The sequence below is a fragment of the Pinus tabuliformis genome, chromosome X, assembly GCF_031772625.1.
Source record: "Pinus tabuliformis cultivar Carrire ecotype Pingquan chromosome X, CPIR1, whole genome shotgun sequence".
Classification (NCBI taxonomy): Eukaryota; Viridiplantae; Streptophyta; class Pinopsida; order Pinales; family Pinaceae; genus Pinus; species Pinus tabuliformis.
The window spans coordinates 840,366,806-840,385,577 of NC_142308.1; the positions used below are offsets into that span (position 1 = coordinate 840,366,806).

Here is an 18,772-nt window from a genome sequence, read left to right on the forward strand (position 1 = left end):
GACCGCGGGTGGAAAAGAAAAAAGCGCTAAACGTACAAGGTGGGACCCGCGCTCTGGAAAACTGGCGGTATTGATCGAGGCGCCCTTGAACGGTAAGAGGTTTTGGACGAGAGCAGAGCGATTCCATACATCGATCGACGCGTGGCAAGCAGAGGCGAGAGAAAACTATCATTGATCACGCGCTATCGGTCGAGCAAGTCAACTGCGTGAAACGTGCGTATGGTGTCGGATCTGGAGGGCTCAGATCGGACGGTTGAGATCGCGCCTGACGGAGGAAGCGGAATCGACAAGGGAATACACCACATTTTAGAAGGGATTTGGAATCCGTTTGACCGCCACGGTGGAGGAAGAACGCATCCACGACGTAATTGAATAAACGAACCGACGAAGCATGTTGGCGCCGTTTAGAGGAGGACATGTGCCACTCCCTGAGCGTTCATGATGACGCCAAACAGGGAACTCCAAGCGTAGCTGCAGAAGGTGAAGAGATAGAGGTGGAAGAGGAACCGAACCGGCATGAGAAGCGAATGGCTAAAGCCATGAACAGAGACAGGATACACAGTTAATCAGTCATAGATAGAGAACCCCAAAGAAACAGAGAAAGAGACCAAAATCCCAAGAGGAAGACGAAACACAGAAAAAGAAAGCAATAAAGAAAAGCAGAAGAGGACAGAGGGTCGAGCTGACCAGAGGCAGCATTGAGCCCCAGAGGCTTGACAGATCCGAGCCATCCCAGAGAGGAATCTGTCTGGGACTGAGCATCACATTTGGGTCTTTCCACTGTAGACCAGAAGGTCACAGAGCTAGTAGGAAGAAGAAGTTTGTGTATTCAAGTGACTTGGGGAATCCAAGAACCACCCTGCCCAGCAAAACCTGCTTCAGGAGAACTCACATTAAGTCCCTGTATTGTAATTTCTCTGCTTAAAGGCACAATAAAACAAGGCCACCACTAAAAGTTGGACCGGAGATGTAGCCCTAGAGAATAGGGTGAACTCCTTATTAAAATTGTTTATGTCTTTATGTTTGCTTACTGTATTTCTCTATTGTCTTTCCATTTTAATGTCTGTGTATTGGCAATCTAATCGATCCGTTGCTTCAATAACACAGAACACACACACCAGCACGAGTCTGTAATACCTTAGTTTGATAAATCTTTAACTGATGTTACTCATAGGGCGAATATCAGATCAGGGGGCATATAGCTCGCACATGTGAATGTCTTGAGCATTTCCTAGAGTATTTTGAGGGGACAACACTCCTATTTCGTTGGGTCCACTTGTATGAGGCTCTTGTAGAGCATTTTAAGGATATCTTGTATTATTTGACGAGGTTGACCTCCCTAAATGAGAGAGAATGTTTGTCTTGAACATGTCAATCTCAGTTTTGATGAGGACGTCAACTTAAGGAGATTGTTGCGCATATTTTGAGAGAAACCTAGCATCAAGGGTAGTTATCTTTTGAATACCCATTATTTCACCAAATGAATCCCATTAGATGCAAAATGGCTGCAATATCTTCAAAATGTGCGCATAATAAAGATTCAAGTAAAAATTGACAATTATAGTACCTTTAAAATCTGTCGTACAAAAATTTGTTAGCATCTGCCACACATCTCTATGAGACCATCAACTTTGTAGAGGCATGTATTCTCATCTATTGTACATGTGACATCAGTGCATCATATTTTATTGTTGTTGACGAAATCCTCTTATATGGTTCGAGAATATTAGTGTTTTTGTTTATATCTAAGATTAATAGATATCTAATAAGATTTAATTGTAGAGGTTGTTGAGCTCTTCATTTTTAAAGAAGAGCCCCTTCCTCGTATGTAAGTTGGTTGGAAGCTATTAAAATAATTCTATTTTGCACTTGTATCTTGTCTAAAGTCTCTTGTAGTGATGGATGATCATTCTTTCTTGAGATGTGCCAAATGATTCTTTATGTTCGAACCGAACAATAACAATAACAACAAAAAACCATAGTCTAACGTGATTTATTCTTTCTTCTTAAACTTCTAATTGAGTCGTTGCAAATTCTACCAATGCATTGCCAACTTGATTCAAGCATCCCTACAGGCAACCTACCCTGGCAGAATTTTGGTCTAAAGAGACCACAAGCTATGCAGAATTCTCCATGCTCTGCATGCACTCCATATATCAATTTAATTTAGCATCATATTGAACTCTCTGAAGCATTATCATCTGCAACATGCACACCTTCCATCATCGTTCAACTGATAATATGCCAATGTTTTTGGATAGATTGATCTCTCTATGCTTAAACTTTCAAGAATAGATTTGTCCTTACCATTTAAGCCACCAAACCCTTAAAACACATTTCATCTGAAACTCAAACAAAGATACTCGTAAGAAGGTCCTTACCTAGGGCTGATTGATTGCAATAATATCCCTTGTGTAGGATTATTTAATGTTAGTAGTCTGAGCTAGATACCAGAGGTAAAAAATCAAACAGAACTAGATAGAAAATATACCTTGTTACAACATAAAACACGAGTTTTAAATTTATCATCTCAAGTAAATTATTTCAGTGTTGATTGGCCATTGGATATCTCTGTAAGAAAGCATTAGAAATTTTTACAACTTGTGTTTTCTTATAATGAGTTTAATACTACTAATATAGAATATATGCAGTAAATGAAAATTATTTACGTAGTCCGGTCTGCTCGTCTTGATGATTTGTAATGGATAGCATATTAGTCTATATGCAGTAAATTACAGATAAAATTTACGTATTCAGCCCTTTATCTTTATGATTTGTAGTTGATAGCATATTATAATTTATACCAACTCCAAATATCACTTTTGTTACCTGCGGATTGTTTAAAGGAAATTTTAAAAAACAAACATGCCACATCTTCCCACTCTCATTGGTCTGCATTCTAACCAAGGCTTATGATGGCTAACTACAAACCTACTTACAACTTCAACATAAGGGGGGCAATATTTTTTAGATTTTGAATAAAGCAACACATTCTTTCTTCCCACCATACATATGGTTTTTGGTCTTGAACTGAAAGCTTCCACTCAGCTCTACTACATCAATTTCAAATGGAGTGCAGTTCCTTGAGAAGTAATTATTTCAGCTTGCTGACATCTAGCTTTAAAAATAAGCTCTACACATTTCTGTATTGGCCATTGTCAATTGCATTTTCTATTACAGTGACTCAAAAATGTTGGCAGTTACAAGAAGATGAATGATCCCATATCATATATCTGCGTTATATGAAAAGTCTTCAGATGGGTAACTAAACCCTTCTCACAACTCCAACATTGGCACCATTATTTCTCAGTTTTTGCATGCAACAAATTCTTTCTTCCAATTATATGTATGTTTTCTGGTATATTTAACTAAAAGCTTCGATTCAGCTGTACTATATCAATTTTAAATGGAACGTGCAGTTCCTTGAGAAGCTGTAATTATTTCAGCGTGTTAGCATCTTGATTTAAAAATAAACTCCTCACATTCTGCTTTGGCCATCGTCAATTGCCTTTCTATATTACAATGACCCAAAAAAGTTGGCAGTTACAAGGAAACACTGGCCAAAATTGCATTACACTGTTTTTAACGGACTACTAAAACACCATGGTGGCAAGTTGACATAACTCAGCTTGTTTATGTTGATGAGCCTCTTTTCCTAAAATAAATTACTTAAATGATCTGTAGCAAAAAAAAAAATTTCCTTTTGGCAAGGGTAAACAGCTTTTTCTTGATCCATGGGGAGCTTTCAAACCCAATAATAATGTGAGAGCCATCAAACTGGGCAACTTTTAACATTAATTATTGCTCTATGCCCGCCGAAGTTTGAACCTGGGTCTCTATTGTGGTGACAACTGATCTCAACCACAAGACCATGCCCTACTGATAAATGGAGAAAACAATTAATGCAACAATGACTATAATTGTGAATTATCGCACCACAAAATTGAAGCCTACCAAAGTATATCCTATTCATTAACAAGTAAATTTTGAAGTAGTACCAATTGGGAGATGGGCCAAAACAACATAAGACAAGTGACCATGGATTTTTTTTATTATTTTTAAACTCAGTTGAAAAGGAAATAAATGTGTACTTTCTGTCAAAGGCAAAAACATTCTGACTAATGCTTGAAGAGTTTAACAATATATAAACAAACAATGTGCTTCAGATGGACCAGAACAATACAAGGAAAGTGACCGTGGATTTTTTATTATTTTACAACTCAGTTGAAAAGGAAATAAAGGTGTACTTCCTGTCAAAGGCAAAAAACAATCATAATGCTCGACGAGTTTCAAAAAATATAAATAAACAATATGCTTCATTCATAAAGTATATATTTATAGAGGCACATCAATATTTTTATGAACTATTAACAGGTTAAGAAGCTTCCCATGTCATTTTGGAAAAAGGAAGAAATGAAGCACATAAATTAGCTGTTTTCTATTATTACTCACTAAAACAAGTTAAATTGTACAACAGCTATGCAAATCTTGCCACGATTGCAATCAAACAAGGCAACAATGAAGAAAAAACTGAACTGCTATATTGTGAAGACCATATTATTATTCACTTCCATAGCTTCACACTCTTGTCATGACTTGCAGAAGCAACCATGCCTGTTGCCTCGGAAGCAGCTAATGCAGCAATGAGGCCTTCATGAGCAGGAATTGTCATACTCTTGTTCTCTGCCATATTCCATAGCTCCAAAGACTGTAAAAAGAATAAGATGAGATCAGCACAACCCGCTGACTTCAAAAATAATGCCCATCCAAGTAGAAACCCATTATAAATTTTGCCACCAGCACTGCCACTTTGGAACTATTGAAAGTATTCGCAACAAATAAATAGGTTCATAAAAATATTTGAACTTGCCTGATAGCAGCCAATGACCAAAAGCGATTGATACTTAGGATGGAAGACGCATGAATGGAACTTATTTCCACTACAGTTTAGTTCGTGTACACATTCTCCATCACCTCCAGAACCAAGGTTCCATACTCTCACTGAATCCTCACTAACAGATGCCACGTAATTTCCTTTTGCATCCCAGCAAACAGAGTGCACAGGCTTTGTATGTCTCTGCAGTCAAATACAACGCTCTTAACCACAAGTTTTGGTACAAGCCTGACAGTATTTAGCTGGCTCACATTCGTAAGAACTCACTATAAACAGCACTTCGGAAAGAAAAAGAAAAAAACAACAATATTGTCCACGTGGATGCAACATACAAATAGGAACTACGAGGGCATGCACCAACTCTGAATTTATTATTTCAAAGGAGGCCATATTCATAAAATTAGTAGCACCTATGAATGGGGCAGAACATACTCTAAAGAACAGTTGCCTAGTCCAGAGGGAAGCAGGGAACTAGCAATTTCATGCATCATTATTTTCTCCGCATCTTCTATTTCCCATGCTTTAAGCACAATTGGAGCATTAAGAATCACACAGAGTGCAAATAGAGTGCATATGAACAATAAACAAACCTGTAGAGAATGCAAGCAAGTTCCAGTCTCGACATCAAATATTGACACAACATTCTCAGCCGCTGCAGCAAGGTACCTGCCAAGACGAGGCTGAAATCGCACTTGACTCATACCACCCTGTAAATCACCAGAGTTTACCCACTCAGCACAAATTCATGCTTCAAAGACTGGTTTCAATAATAAAATGCATTGCTTAGAGTCAAGCCAATTAATACTTTCAATGAAGACTACCTTGAAATATCTTGTGCATGCACCCTGGTTAACACTCCAGTAACGGACTTCACTTTCCCCGTCACAAGAGCAAATAAGATCTTCATTGTTCGGGTGGAAATCAAGAGACATTACAGACCCAGTATGACCAGAAAAAGTACGCAAGGTATAGTTTGGCTGCAAGATACAAATGAACGTTGGAGCTATCAGATGACAAAAATACATAATTAACCCTAATTTTTTAATGAATAAACCAAGCATGGTTAACATCTACAGAAGGTAACACAGAAATTGAAACAAGAACTGCACAATCTTCAAATCAATCTTCATTTACAGAACTTGTGATCTGTCAGAAATACCCCAGCAAATATTGCATACAGCAATCACATTCATACAATCATTCAATTAATGATGACCAGTCAGTTTTTTATTCAATTAAAATATGAATATAGCTATTACATCATTCATCTAATTATTCCATCAAATCTAAGACATTTACAAATGGCCACAATGAAGCTTGGCAATCCAATTACTCGCACAAGTTACGTGAGCTGGACTCCAGGGATGACAGAGTTCAGACTTTCTTTTAAAGAAATCCAAAGAGAGATCGTCACTTTTCTTTAGAACAAACACAATGTTGTTTCTTTCAATGTTACACAAGGATGTGTTCCCGAAGGTAGGGGACATGCTCCCCATGCTCCCAACACTACTAGGAGATGGGTAATCCAATGGGGTTGTTTCCCCACATCCCCTTTTAAGGGGGGAGGTAAAGGGACATAGTAAGGAACATCGCTCTCAAAAAATGAGATGCTCCCTTTTCACCAAAATCCATTGTTTCCAGGTGTGATAGCCCTTTTGCTATCCCTCTTGTAAATAATGATATGAATTGTAATTCATGTAAATGATGTGGAAATGTAAACATTGACTTGGCTGAGAAAAGTGGAAACGGATTCAGAGGCCTGAAGAGGAGGAGTTGCTTGGGAAGTGGTTAAACTCAAGGCTATTCGTTTAATATGCTGCCAGTTTTTTTTCTGACTGAATTTAATGCCCTGCACAACAGGCAGGGAGGTTGAGTATGGGCTTCCCGATTGAAGGACAAGCCCATACCACCTCTGCCCTCGAGGGATGTGTGGTGTGGTCTACAGCCAAGACGCAAACAAGGGTCAGCAGAAGAAAAAAGGGCGACGGGAAAGAGAAGACAGACAGACAGGGAGAAGTAGTTGGTGAGACAAGGAAGAGAGGAATCGTAGGCACAGCGACAAAGGTTCAAGCAGGCAAGCGAGGTTCACTCACAGGGAGTATGCTAGGATAGGCATACGAGATTGTCAAGTAATCTCACATAAGAAAGGAAATCAAGGAGCAGCGTATGCGCAAGAGCGAAGTGTACAGGTGGAGACACTTTGTTTCCAGATACCTATGGGGTAGCGGGTGGAATCTTTGGCAAAGTGGAGACTGTGAATTTGGCTACCTACAGGGGTTTGCAGGAGGTAATACCATGTGCTATGGATCCCTGTGGAGCAGATGGAGACATAGGGGCTATGGTTCTCTATAGTTATTAGCAGGTGGAAGCACTGTGGGCTCTGGAATCCCCGCAAGTGGGTGGAGACACTGTGAGCTCTGGATTCCTGTGTGAACTGGTTGATTGGCATCGGTGTGAATTCCCTTGAGCACTTAACTCCTCATACTCTGAATCTGGCTTGAGGGTGGTCAACTGCAAAAAGATTGCAATGCAGTTGGCCTATGGTTGGGTAGAGAGTTGAAGTCCCTCCCTCAGTTGCCAGTCATTTAAGTGAACAGATAATTACTTTTACTTGTAAACATCTATGTTGCACTATGAATGATCACTGATGTGGTTGTGTTATGGCAATGTATGTATTAGCATTGTCATGAAGGAATGTGATATCCATGTCTGTCTAAGATGTTTATGTTAATGTTCTCATGGTTGTGAGGGATTGCATATCTCATGGTTGTGAAGGATTGAATTAGAGAGTGCACCCTTCTATCCAATGAAGTGCCTTGAAGCACTAAAATCAATAAGCTAGATTCCTGAAGAATCTGAAGGAGAGGGCCAATACAAGATAACACTTCTTTATCTTATCAAAAACAACATTTGATTCTTCATACCTGGGGTTCCTTGCTTTCTTTGAAGAGTCGGCCATTTCCTTGATGACCTGCATTACCTGTCATTCCTTTGATCATTGAAGATGTTCCTGGAATATTGTTATCTTCATCAAGAGATGTGTCTCTGCCATTCGGACACTCCTTCGCATAATGGCCGAACTTATTACAACCAAGGCATCTGCCTTTCCTTCCACCCTTAGATCCGAACTTCCAAATGAAGTGATCTTTAGGTAGGCCATCAGAAACTTCCATTGCGCCATTCTGATAATATTCTCTGCTTCGACATCACCCTCGGTGAATTTGAAGAGGGATGAGGAATCCATTAATCCTTTTGTCCTTTCCCAACTGTCTTCGATGATTTCTCTTTCACTCTTGCTTGGGCATTGTCTTCACGTCAGCTCTGATACCATGTTAATTTTAGGTATGTTCTATGCTTAGAGCAATTTACTTCAATTTTCAGAGTTAGCTCAATATCTTTTCCAGATTAGCAATCACATCAGCATTAAAGTAAATTGCAGATAGAACATAAACATAAATCGCAAAAGACAAGCCAAGACAAGAGGACACAAGATGTGGCGCTAGCCAGGGACAAACCCCAATGTGGGGAAACCCTTGATCAATTCTTCTTATATGTTCTTCAATAGTTCAGCAAAGAGAGAGAGATAGTACGTTTACAATAGAAGTCAACACTTTGACTTATCTAGATAAGACCATAGATCATCTCTAAGAAGATGATACATGAGATCAGTTGAAGACATGTTGCTTCCACTGATTCTCCAAGGTGACTCCACCTATCGTTGTGCTGCATTTCGTCATCATGCTGCACCTCATCGCGCTGCACCATGCTGCACCCATCATCACTATGTTGCATCTCATCACGCTTCATTAATCATGACTATACCCGTCACTGTATTGCATTATGTGCCATTGGTGCACCATGTTGCCAAACTGACCTATGTATTCGCTGCATCTTGCTTGCTTGTTGTCCCTTGCTTGCTTGTTGTCCCTAGCATGCTTGTTGTTGCATGCTAGTTGTCCCTTGCATGCTAGTTGTAACATTGCATGCTTGATGTATTTGCTGCTAAGTACCATATAATTGTCCCAATGTTAGTTAGTTGTCCCTTGCATGCTGCTCTCCTTCGGAGACAGATGCTCTGGCTGTTCCGGCAATTCCCTGCAGTTCTTGCAGTTTTGGTTGTTCCCGATAGTTCTTGGCAATTCCGGCAGTTCCAACTATTCCCGGCAGTTCCGACAATTCTTGTTGTTCCTGCCAGTTTCGGCTTTTGCCCTCTGCGTCAGCTTTCTCGCCTGTTCCGGCAATTTTCGCTATTCCTGGCAGTTCCAGCTTTTCCCGACAATTCCGGCTATTCCCGGCAGTTCCGACAGTTTCGGCTTTTCCCGACAATTCCGGCAGTTCCCGACAATTCCGGCAATTCCCGGTAGTTCTGGCAGTTCCGGCTTCTGCCCTCTGGATTAGGGCAACGTTATCCCTTAGGATCTCTCCTACTACTAAAACCCAAAGACAAGTAGAGAGGAAGAGATCCCAAGTGTGTTGAAATGACTTGAAGGCCACCTCTATTTATACTAAAACATTGAGCACAAGTGGGGTTTATTTGGTTGTTGGCCGACCTTGACGAATTGTCCCATAACACAAATAAATTCATATCTCCATGAATACTTATCAGGATCGGATGATCTTTAGATCAATCCTACACCTCTCGATGAGAGGGATCCAAGAAAAATATCAGTTTCCATTAATAAGATGACCCACATGGAGTTTGGCCCTAGTTGCCAATTTTACCAAGACTTCATTCTAGAAGACATCTATGTGCAAGGCAAAACTTGTATTCGGGGCCACATAGGCCTCGTTAATCTTATAAATAAAACTTGTGAAAAGCGCACAAGGCAAAGGACTTTACTTAACCGTGAGAATTACCACTAATCTCTTGGTTAATTCAACCACTTAATGACCTTTCTTAAGCGTTAATTCACACCGCGCCAAGGAATGCATGTGCCAACTTTGGAGATTGACGCAGAGTTGACGAAGGGCCCAAGATAGGAAAGTCCCTGTTACCTGATATGTATTTTCACATCACGCTATGCCGAGTTTGCCATAAGGCCCATTTATGTCTTGGCATTGTGGTGAGGTGGTAGGACGGGAAACTCGTTGTCCTCATCTTGGTCCAAAACTTGTATAACATAGATTCATTAATTTGCACGAAGGATCGGGACCGATGGGACCCCTGACTTAGACTGAGGTGGCAGATGCTATGTAGGCCAAGTGAGACTACATGGATGCCACGTGGAACTCCAGAGAACATGTACATGTGATGTGACAAAGTTGCTAATGTGGCACATTAACAATGTGACACATGGCATTGCAAAGGGATGCCACATGGTAGGGTGACATCACCATGACATCATTAGGTCATCAACAAAACATGGATGAAAGGATGACATGGAGCGATGTGGTGACACAGGTCATGCCATGTCATCTCGGGAACACGCACATCAGCGGATCCTTGGGATTGTTTTTCATATATAGCCATGTAGTTTATAGAAAGCATGACGTCAAATTTGGCATCCACAAACGAAGATGTTTTTGTCACGCCTTTTGTATAGCGCCAAGTTGCATTGCGGTGCTTCTAAGAATATGAACATGCACTAACATAGAGCACAAAATGGAGAAATGTTTGTAAGCTAAAGTACAATAACTAACGGATTGCAAACCGCCCTATTAATTGTCGAGAAGGCAAGGGGGGCCCGCAATTAATATGGGTCAACGATGTAGAAAGGTGGCCATGTGGAGAAGATAGAGTGTGGGGGGGTGGGGGGGGGGGGGGTATTTAGTCTCATAAGCGACAAAGTGCAAACCCCTCCCCCTTGTTAACTGTTGAAAGGTATGGGAATCCCACAATTATGTTGAGAAATCTAAGGCAGAGAGATGAGGTGATTTCTCTTGCCATGATAATTGTTTGTGATACAATTTTACTTTTCTTAATTAGGTTCTTCTCCACTTGATTATTATTATGTGTTTTTCTTCATCAAAGAGCTACCAAAATATAAATAACCGTGAGACAAAAGACACAAGTTATAGGCTATTAGCCAGGGCCAAAACCTCTCCAAGCTTGAGAGGAAAACCCAACAAATTATTCTTCTTATAGAATATTCAATTGATGAACTCCAAGACCTAGACCCTTGACCCAAAACCCCTCCAAGACCAAGTCAATGCCTTTCCCTTATGAGCTTCTCCTTCAACAGAGTCAACCTTAGTAAAACTTACTTTCTAGTGGCAGCAGCTTCTTCTTCGACCTCTTTTCAGACCTGCAACTTTATGACTACAACTCAACCTTCCTGCAGAATCCCTAGGCCACACGTGTGAGTGAGATTATAGAGAACCCATCCTCTTTTCTTCTTCACTTGCCTTGGGTTTGTCTTCTTGTATTTTCGGGTTGCAAGAGAGATCCTTTACATGTTATGTTTCAGCTTCTTTGACAATTGCAATTCAATCTTCCTGCAACAGATGTATGCCTAATTTGCCTCCCACATGTGGAGGAATATTGCCCAAAACAAAACAGAATTACTTCGATTTGCTTCTTCTCTTGGATCTCCTTCCCTTCGCTCCTCTTAGGTCTTATTTATTTCCCTTTTTCGAACTTCTTGTTGCATGAGTGAGTGTGTCTTGAGTGAGGTCAAGTTTCGCTTTATATAGTTCTTCTTGAGCCCTCAAATAGGCCGACTTCACCTTCTAGAGAGGTTGATTTCTCCTTAGTAGAACGATTTGATCCTTTGCATTTGACAAGGTCTTGGAGTGGCATTTGACTTTGATTTTGACTCAAAAAAAAATTCTTACAATATGTAACATGCCTAAGAAGGGTTATTCATACATGACAATGACTCTTTTGACTTTATAGACTCAATGACAAATCCTAAAAGCTCTCAATGGGAGCTTGACCTAAAACAAATTTCCCTTGAGCATGAAAGCCATGCCTCAAGAACAATAATAATAAATTTATTTTTCTCTTTTCATTGAATACATAAAATCAACATTACATATGCCATTATGAAGACCAAACCTAGTTACATATTTCAACACTCCCTCTTAACTAGGGAGGTATTCATAATCCACACAAGGTACTTGGACATTCTCAATCTGAAGAATTCTCATAAGAAGAGTCGGATTGGTAACCCAACTGTATAGCATCATATCATCCAGCATTGTTATAGCAAGGCCTTGACTAATAGTTGTATCTCTCCACAAGATCAAAGCACAATGTTGGCGAGACCAGTGATTTATAGACACCCTCATCATTGTCTCTCTCGGAACATACCCCATCCAGGTTTACTCAGAATATGTTCCACCAAGACTATTCTTATCTTGGATTCTCAATCCTCAAAGAATATTGGTCCTCTACGACTACTCTTATCTTGGATGCCCTACCACATCCTCAAAGAGTATTGAATGTCAGATGCTTACCCAATCCTCCATTTTATCTTCCCAGGTGAAGACAAGAATGATGTGTGTATCTCTCCCTCTCAATTAGGGAGGATATGCCCATTCCAGTGAAGGAATGTGCCCAAGCTCCCTCTTAATTAGGGACTTGACCAATCTCCCTCTTGACCATGGACTTGCTTCCAACAACTCTTTAGGTGGAGATCATGGGACAACCAGTTGCTTGGAGAAATCCTCCTTTCAACGTCATGAACTTCTTCTTCTTTATTCAGGAGTCTTCATCTTTTTGGAACTTCTTCGTAGGGCATCAACCATCCATCACTTTCATGAATCATGTCAGTCATGTCATCATTTCTTTCATTGGAAAGTGATCCAATAGTATATATCTACCCTTTCCTTCATACTTCGCTACCTTCTTTGCATCATGTTTCCTTTAGGATCTTTCATCCTACCACATGAATGTTAGTTGTAGATGACAGCTACAACTCTTCCTTTGATAGCCCTACATAAGCCCATCCATATATTATTCAAAAATAGAAAATCAACATTAAATCAAAAATACCTTTGTAATGATCTTTCATCATGACATCTCCTTGTTTGCATCAACATCCTGCATATATATCAACACATCTCCAAAAATATACTACGTCAAGGGTCTCTTTCCTTTTCAGACTTTATCAGGATCTTCGTATCTTACCCATAGAGATATCATAGTCAAATCTTCTAGTACTTGGATGTTGATTGCCTTCTCCATAGTTGCATTTTCAATGATCTCTTCCTTTCTTCATTCACACATTTCCTCCTAGGAACTTCCAATCACAGTTCCTTCAACTTTGTCAACCACCTCATATTTCATATGAGGACATATTATGTTGATTTCTTGTAGTCAATGTGTGAACCATGCCTTCATGCATTATTTCACAGGAGGAGATCCTTTCTTTTGATCATACCCATTCATGATATCCACAACGATATGACATGACTATTTTTATCAAAGCATACATGCCTTCTCTTTCTTTTGGTCATCTATGCTTCCTTTGGCAGCTTCCTTTATTGAAAGAACTTTAATCCTTTGACCTGCTTCACTTCTTTTGACATCATACCATCATTTCATGAATCCCATACAAGTTGGAATTCTCGGCGAGACACTTGCTTCTTGCAGCAGGTGAACCTTCTAATGAAGATTCCAACGAAGGATCTTGATCAGCATCATCCTGCAAATGCTCCTTTTGAATGATGTATGATGAGCTCTACACTAGATGACTTTCTTTTTCCATAAGTGTTATTTATGTTTCTAATGAGGTTACCAAGAGCTACATTGTCCTATGATGACTGCTACAAATATGTAGACTTTTACTTCAATTATGACATGAGCTCTTGCTTCAATTGTATGCTTACCATGATGCCTTCTTACTAAGATGCATTCTATCATTCTTCAACCATGGCAAAGGTCTTTCATCTTTTATTTTTCCTTGCTATCCATCTACATCATGAAAATAAGGATTTGTCTAGTTCCCTTCTTTCATCATGCCTTTCAAAGGATCAACCCATCCATCTTTTACTTCTTGTACCTGCAATACTAATTAACAAGTACCCCAAGCAAAATACGATACCAAAACATGATGTCAAGTTATCTTTCTAGGGTTTTATGCAATCAAGAGGTCATTATAGGGTTTCTTAAGTTCAAACCCTAGATCATACTCTTTTCTCTTAATGTCATTCTAGAGTTTATCCCATGCCCTAGAAATCTAACAAACCCTAGAAATCATAGGGAACAAATACCTTAAGATTAGGGTTTCTAAATACTAGGGTTTTCTTAAAATATAAACCCATAACTTCAACCCTACTACATCTTATGATGGACCCTTGAAAATAAAATAAAAAATATCATACATACCTACCAATAGTGCTCAGTATTTTAGCTACCATGATTCTTCACAACAGTATTGTACTTGTCACTAATTATTTGCCATCTTCATGAACTTTTAATGAGTCTTCAGAGATATTGTTGTTCTTCTTGATGGGACCTGCCTCTTCACGTGCTCCTTCAAGGTATAGCATGACTGCTATGTAACTTCTTTGCCACAAAATTTCAAAGTAGAGATTTTTTTGCCTGTAGATTCTTGCTTCCATCATTTACCAGAGTGTATAGATGATTATCAAGACAATTTCATTAGAATATCAACCTTCTTGAGTGATAAATATATTTGAATGATTGGAATTTGCATTCTTAGTGCCACATAGAGGTTTGAATTTTCACAAAATTAGGTCTTACAATCAGATATAGGAATATGATATATCTTGAGTCTTGACTGCCTTTATTAATTGGAGATTTTGAAGATGTCGAGATACTTGACTCTGAAGTTGCTTCAATAGGATAGCCCTTTTAAAAAATGTAAACAATCCTTGCTTTCAAGACTCAGATGTTTGATCTTCTTACCTGGGAACTCGACTATTTTGAATGTTTGAATTATGCATTTGGCTTCTTGAAACAGTGATTTAATATCCCTCAGAAATCACTTTATTATGCCCACAGTTTGAATGTCTACTTGCTTGGTTAAGGGTAAATATTGCAGTCAAAACTTCTGGTTCTTTTCTATGTCGAGGGAGAGGTGAAGTCCATTGTAGCTTCCTTGCTATTTTGAGATCTGAGATACTTGACTCTGAAGTTGCTTCAATAGGATAGCCCTTTAAAAAATGTAAACGATCCTTGCTTTCAAGACTCAGATGTTTGATCTTCTTACCTGGGAACTCGCCTATTTTGAATATTTGAATTATGCATTTGGCTTCTTGAAACGGTGATTTAATATCCCTCGGAAATCACTTTATTATGCCCATAGTTTGAATGTCTACTTGCTTGGTTAAGGGTAAATATTGTAGTCAAAACTTCTGGTTCTTTTCTATGTCTTGAGGGAGAGGTGAAGTCCACTGTAGCTTCCTTCCTATTTTGAGATCAGACCCTTGAGAATTTTGTGCCCAAGCTTTCATCTTGAACTTGGCCCTTATGTATTCTTGAAGATTCAATGTTCCTTTTGATGCCTTTATTTTTCTTTAATACCATTGTTATGCCTTTCTTCAAGCTACCTTTTCTTATCTTGTTATTTTAGCTCTTGAAGATCTTTTAGTGCTTAGACCCTTGAGTGTCCTTCCTTGAGCTGCCCTTTCTTGATTTGATGCCTTAGCTCTAATACCATGTTGAGAAATCTAGGGAAGAGAGATGAGGTGATTTCTCTTTCCGTGATAATTGTTTGTGATGCAATTTTAATTTTCTTAATTAGGTTTTTCTTTACATGATTATTATTATGTGTTTTTCTTCATCAAACAGCTACCAAACTATAAAGAACAATGAGACAAAGGACACAAGGTATAGGCTATCAGCCAGGGCCAAAACCTCTCCAAGCTTGAGAGGAAAACCCAACAAATTATTCTTATAGAATATTCAATTGATGGACTCAAAGACCTAGACCCTTGACCCAAAACACCTCCAAGACCAAGTCAATGCCTTTCCCTTATGAGCTTCTCCTTCAACATGTTGAGAAATCTAGGGCATCAATACTTGGTGATTTCTCTACTTAAGATAACTGCTTGTGATAGTCTTTCTACTTCTTGATTAAGATATTCTCTTCTTGAGTTATTATTGTGTTCTTTTCATCAAAACAATTACCATTTCATGAACAATAAAGAGACAAGAGACACAGTATATAGGCTGTCAACCAGGGCCAAAACCTCTGACTCTTTGAGAGGAAAACCCAAACAAATTCTTCATATAGAACGTTCAATTGACAAATACCAAGACCATATGACAAAGACCCTTGACATTAGAGCCCTTCCAAGACCAAGTCACAAGCCTCATTTTCAACGCTCTCTTCCCCTTCTCGGCTTCCTTCAGAATTTCAGTGTCTTCTTGTAGGTTTGCAATCCTTTTTCTTCACAACAAAAACCCTAGATCAGATTTGCTTCTTGAATAGTCTCCTCAAAAGGGAGACTCTTTTCTCTTTCTTACTCGACTTCCTTCAGCGAAGTTTTCTACCCAAACAAGATCACCTTTGTATGACTGCAACCTTTGATCTACCCTTGCCAACTTCGAACTTGCAACCTTCGCACGTGTGAGGGTTAACTTAGCCCAAAACAATCCACAATGATGACACTCTTCTTCGCTATCCTTCCTTCGTTCCTGGCTGGCGTTAAGGCTCTTTCTAACATGATTTGCGCACTTGAGATAGAGAATTGCTTCACCGAATTGATGATCTCCAAATGAGGTCAAGCACTGCTGTATATAGTTGTTTTTCCATATCCATTAGGCCAACAAGATGTCTAGAGTAGGCCGACTTCATCTTTCTAGAATTATCCCTTCGTTGTAGGTTGACTTGAGTGAGGGCTAGTGACAAGGCCTTGGAGGGTGACTTACAAAACAAATTTGACTCTGTACAATATGTAACATGCCTTCATTACATAACAATCATTCTTTAGACTTTTATGACTAGATGACAATATCCCTAAGGGCTCTCAATGGGAGCCTTAACTAAAAATAAAATCTCTTGCTCATGAAACCCATGATGCAAGCATTACAATAATTTTATTTTTCTTCTTTACATCTTTTACATAAAATCACAATTACATGTCATTATGAAGACCGAACCTAGTTACACTTTTCAACACAACAAAGTCAACCTTAGTTAAACTTGCTTTCTATTGGCAGCAGCTTCTTCTTCGACCTCTTTTTCAGACCTGCAACTTTATGACTACAACTCATCCTTCCTACAGAAGGCCTAGGCCACACGTGTGATTAAGATTATGGAGAAACTGTCCTCTTTTCTTCTTCATACCTTGGGTTTGTCTTCTTGTATTTTCAGGTTGCAAGAGAGATCCTTTACATGTTATGTTTCAGTGTCTTTGAGGTCTGCAATTCGATCTTCTGCAACAGATGTATGCCCTAATTTGCCTCGCACATGTGGAGGAATATTGCCCAAAACAGAATAGAATTACTTCGATTTGCTTCTTCTCTTGGATCTCCTTCCCTACGCTCCTCTTAGGTCTTCTTTCTTGCCCTTTTTCAAACTTCTTGTTGCATGAGTGAGTGTCTTGAGTGAGGTTGAGTTCCTCTTTATATAGTCCTTGAGCCCTCAAATAGGCCGACTTCACCTTCTAGAGAGGTTGACTGCTCCTTAGTAGGCCGACTTGATCCTTTGCATTTGACAAGGTCTTGGAGGGGTATTTGACTTTGATTTTGACTCAAATAATTTTTCTTACAATATGTAACATGCCCAAGAAGGGTTATTCATACATGACAATGACTCTTTTGACTTTATAGACTCAATGACAAATCCTAGAATCTCTCAATGGGAGCTTGACCTAAAATAGATTTCCGTTTAGCATGAAACCCATGCCTTAAGAACAATAATAATACATTTATTTTTCTCTTTTAATTGAATACATAAAATCAACATTACATATGCCATTATGAAGACCGAACCTAGTTACATATTTCAACAAATTAAAGTGAGTCATCGATGTATTATGGCTATGTCGTGTCAAGCGACAATTAGAGAGAAGTTTAACCCTAGTCACAAGGATAGTGGAGGTTGCCACATGGCATTTTTTTGACTAGTCAAATCTTAAAGGGGTGTAACTCCCGATCCATGGGTCAGATCGAGATGAAATTTATATCACCGAAAAGCTCTCAATGAGTTAGATGCATTGGTGCTATCCAAAGTTAATTAAGCTAACTTTGGGAAAGAAGGAATTTTTTACCTTATTTCCATAATGAGACAATGGAAGTTGGGTTAGTTAAGAGTAGCACCTCCCATTTAGCTTGGATTAATCCTTTGGGTGGGAGGGAGTGTTACACGAGGGAAAATGGGCAAAAATAATAACAAAAAAATATAATGAATGCAAGCCTAATGCACAAGTAAGATGGGGAGGGCCTTGATGAGGCACAACTTAGGTCAGTTACCATGTCATTGGGTATTCTGGAGAATGCAAATTATTCTGATTCAGATAGTGGCATTCCCATGGTTGGTTTTTATTCCTTCATGCAGTAGCTGGAGTCTGGATGCTGAGACTAGTGGGGCATTGCCTTGAGTAGTGATGACATTTTTTCATTTGGCATGTTCTTAGATCAATTATCTTAGGACTTGGACCTACATCTTCTGAATTTTGTAACTATAATGAGAAATATAACAGTTTTGATTATTTGTGAAACATGATTAATATGTTATGTTATATCATTACATGTGTCATTTATAATTAATTGTAAATTATGTTACATGCAATGATGCATGTTCTTGGCTTATTGTTTCGTATAAGATTTCAATGATTTTGTTGCAGTTTTCACATCTTTTAATTTTATTTATTTTGCATTAGGGGCTGCAGCCCCTATGTTGGAGACCCAACATCCCCTATGACATTTCATAGAATTTGGGGGGTGCTTCCACATGTTCCCCAGATGAATTTCCCTGCTCCTGCATTCCCAGGTACAGAAACTTAGTGGAACAATAGTTTTTT

General features: G+C 39.1%; 1 protein-coding gene across 2 annotated transcripts in view; it reads right to left on the minus strand.

Moving 5' to 3' along the window:
- Positions 1-4,414: 4,414 nt before the first annotated feature.
- LUG (transcriptional corepressor LEUNIG) overlaps positions 4,415-18,772 on the minus strand; it is an 81,792-nt gene continuing 67,434 nt past the window's right edge. For both annotated transcript variants that reach the window (XM_089449618.1, XM_089449617.1), the window contains exons 15-18: positions 5,716-5,871; positions 5,485-5,601; positions 4,871-5,077; positions 4,415-4,708 (exon numbers count right to left, since the gene is read on the minus strand). In XM_089449618.1, coding sequence (XP_089305744.1) covers positions 4,565-4,708; positions 4,871-5,077; positions 5,485-5,601; positions 5,716-5,871 — 624 coding nt within the window. In that variant the 3' untranslated portion in view covers positions 4,415-4,564. The remainder of the gene's footprint in view (positions 4,709-4,870; positions 5,078-5,484; positions 5,602-5,715; positions 5,872-18,772) is intronic.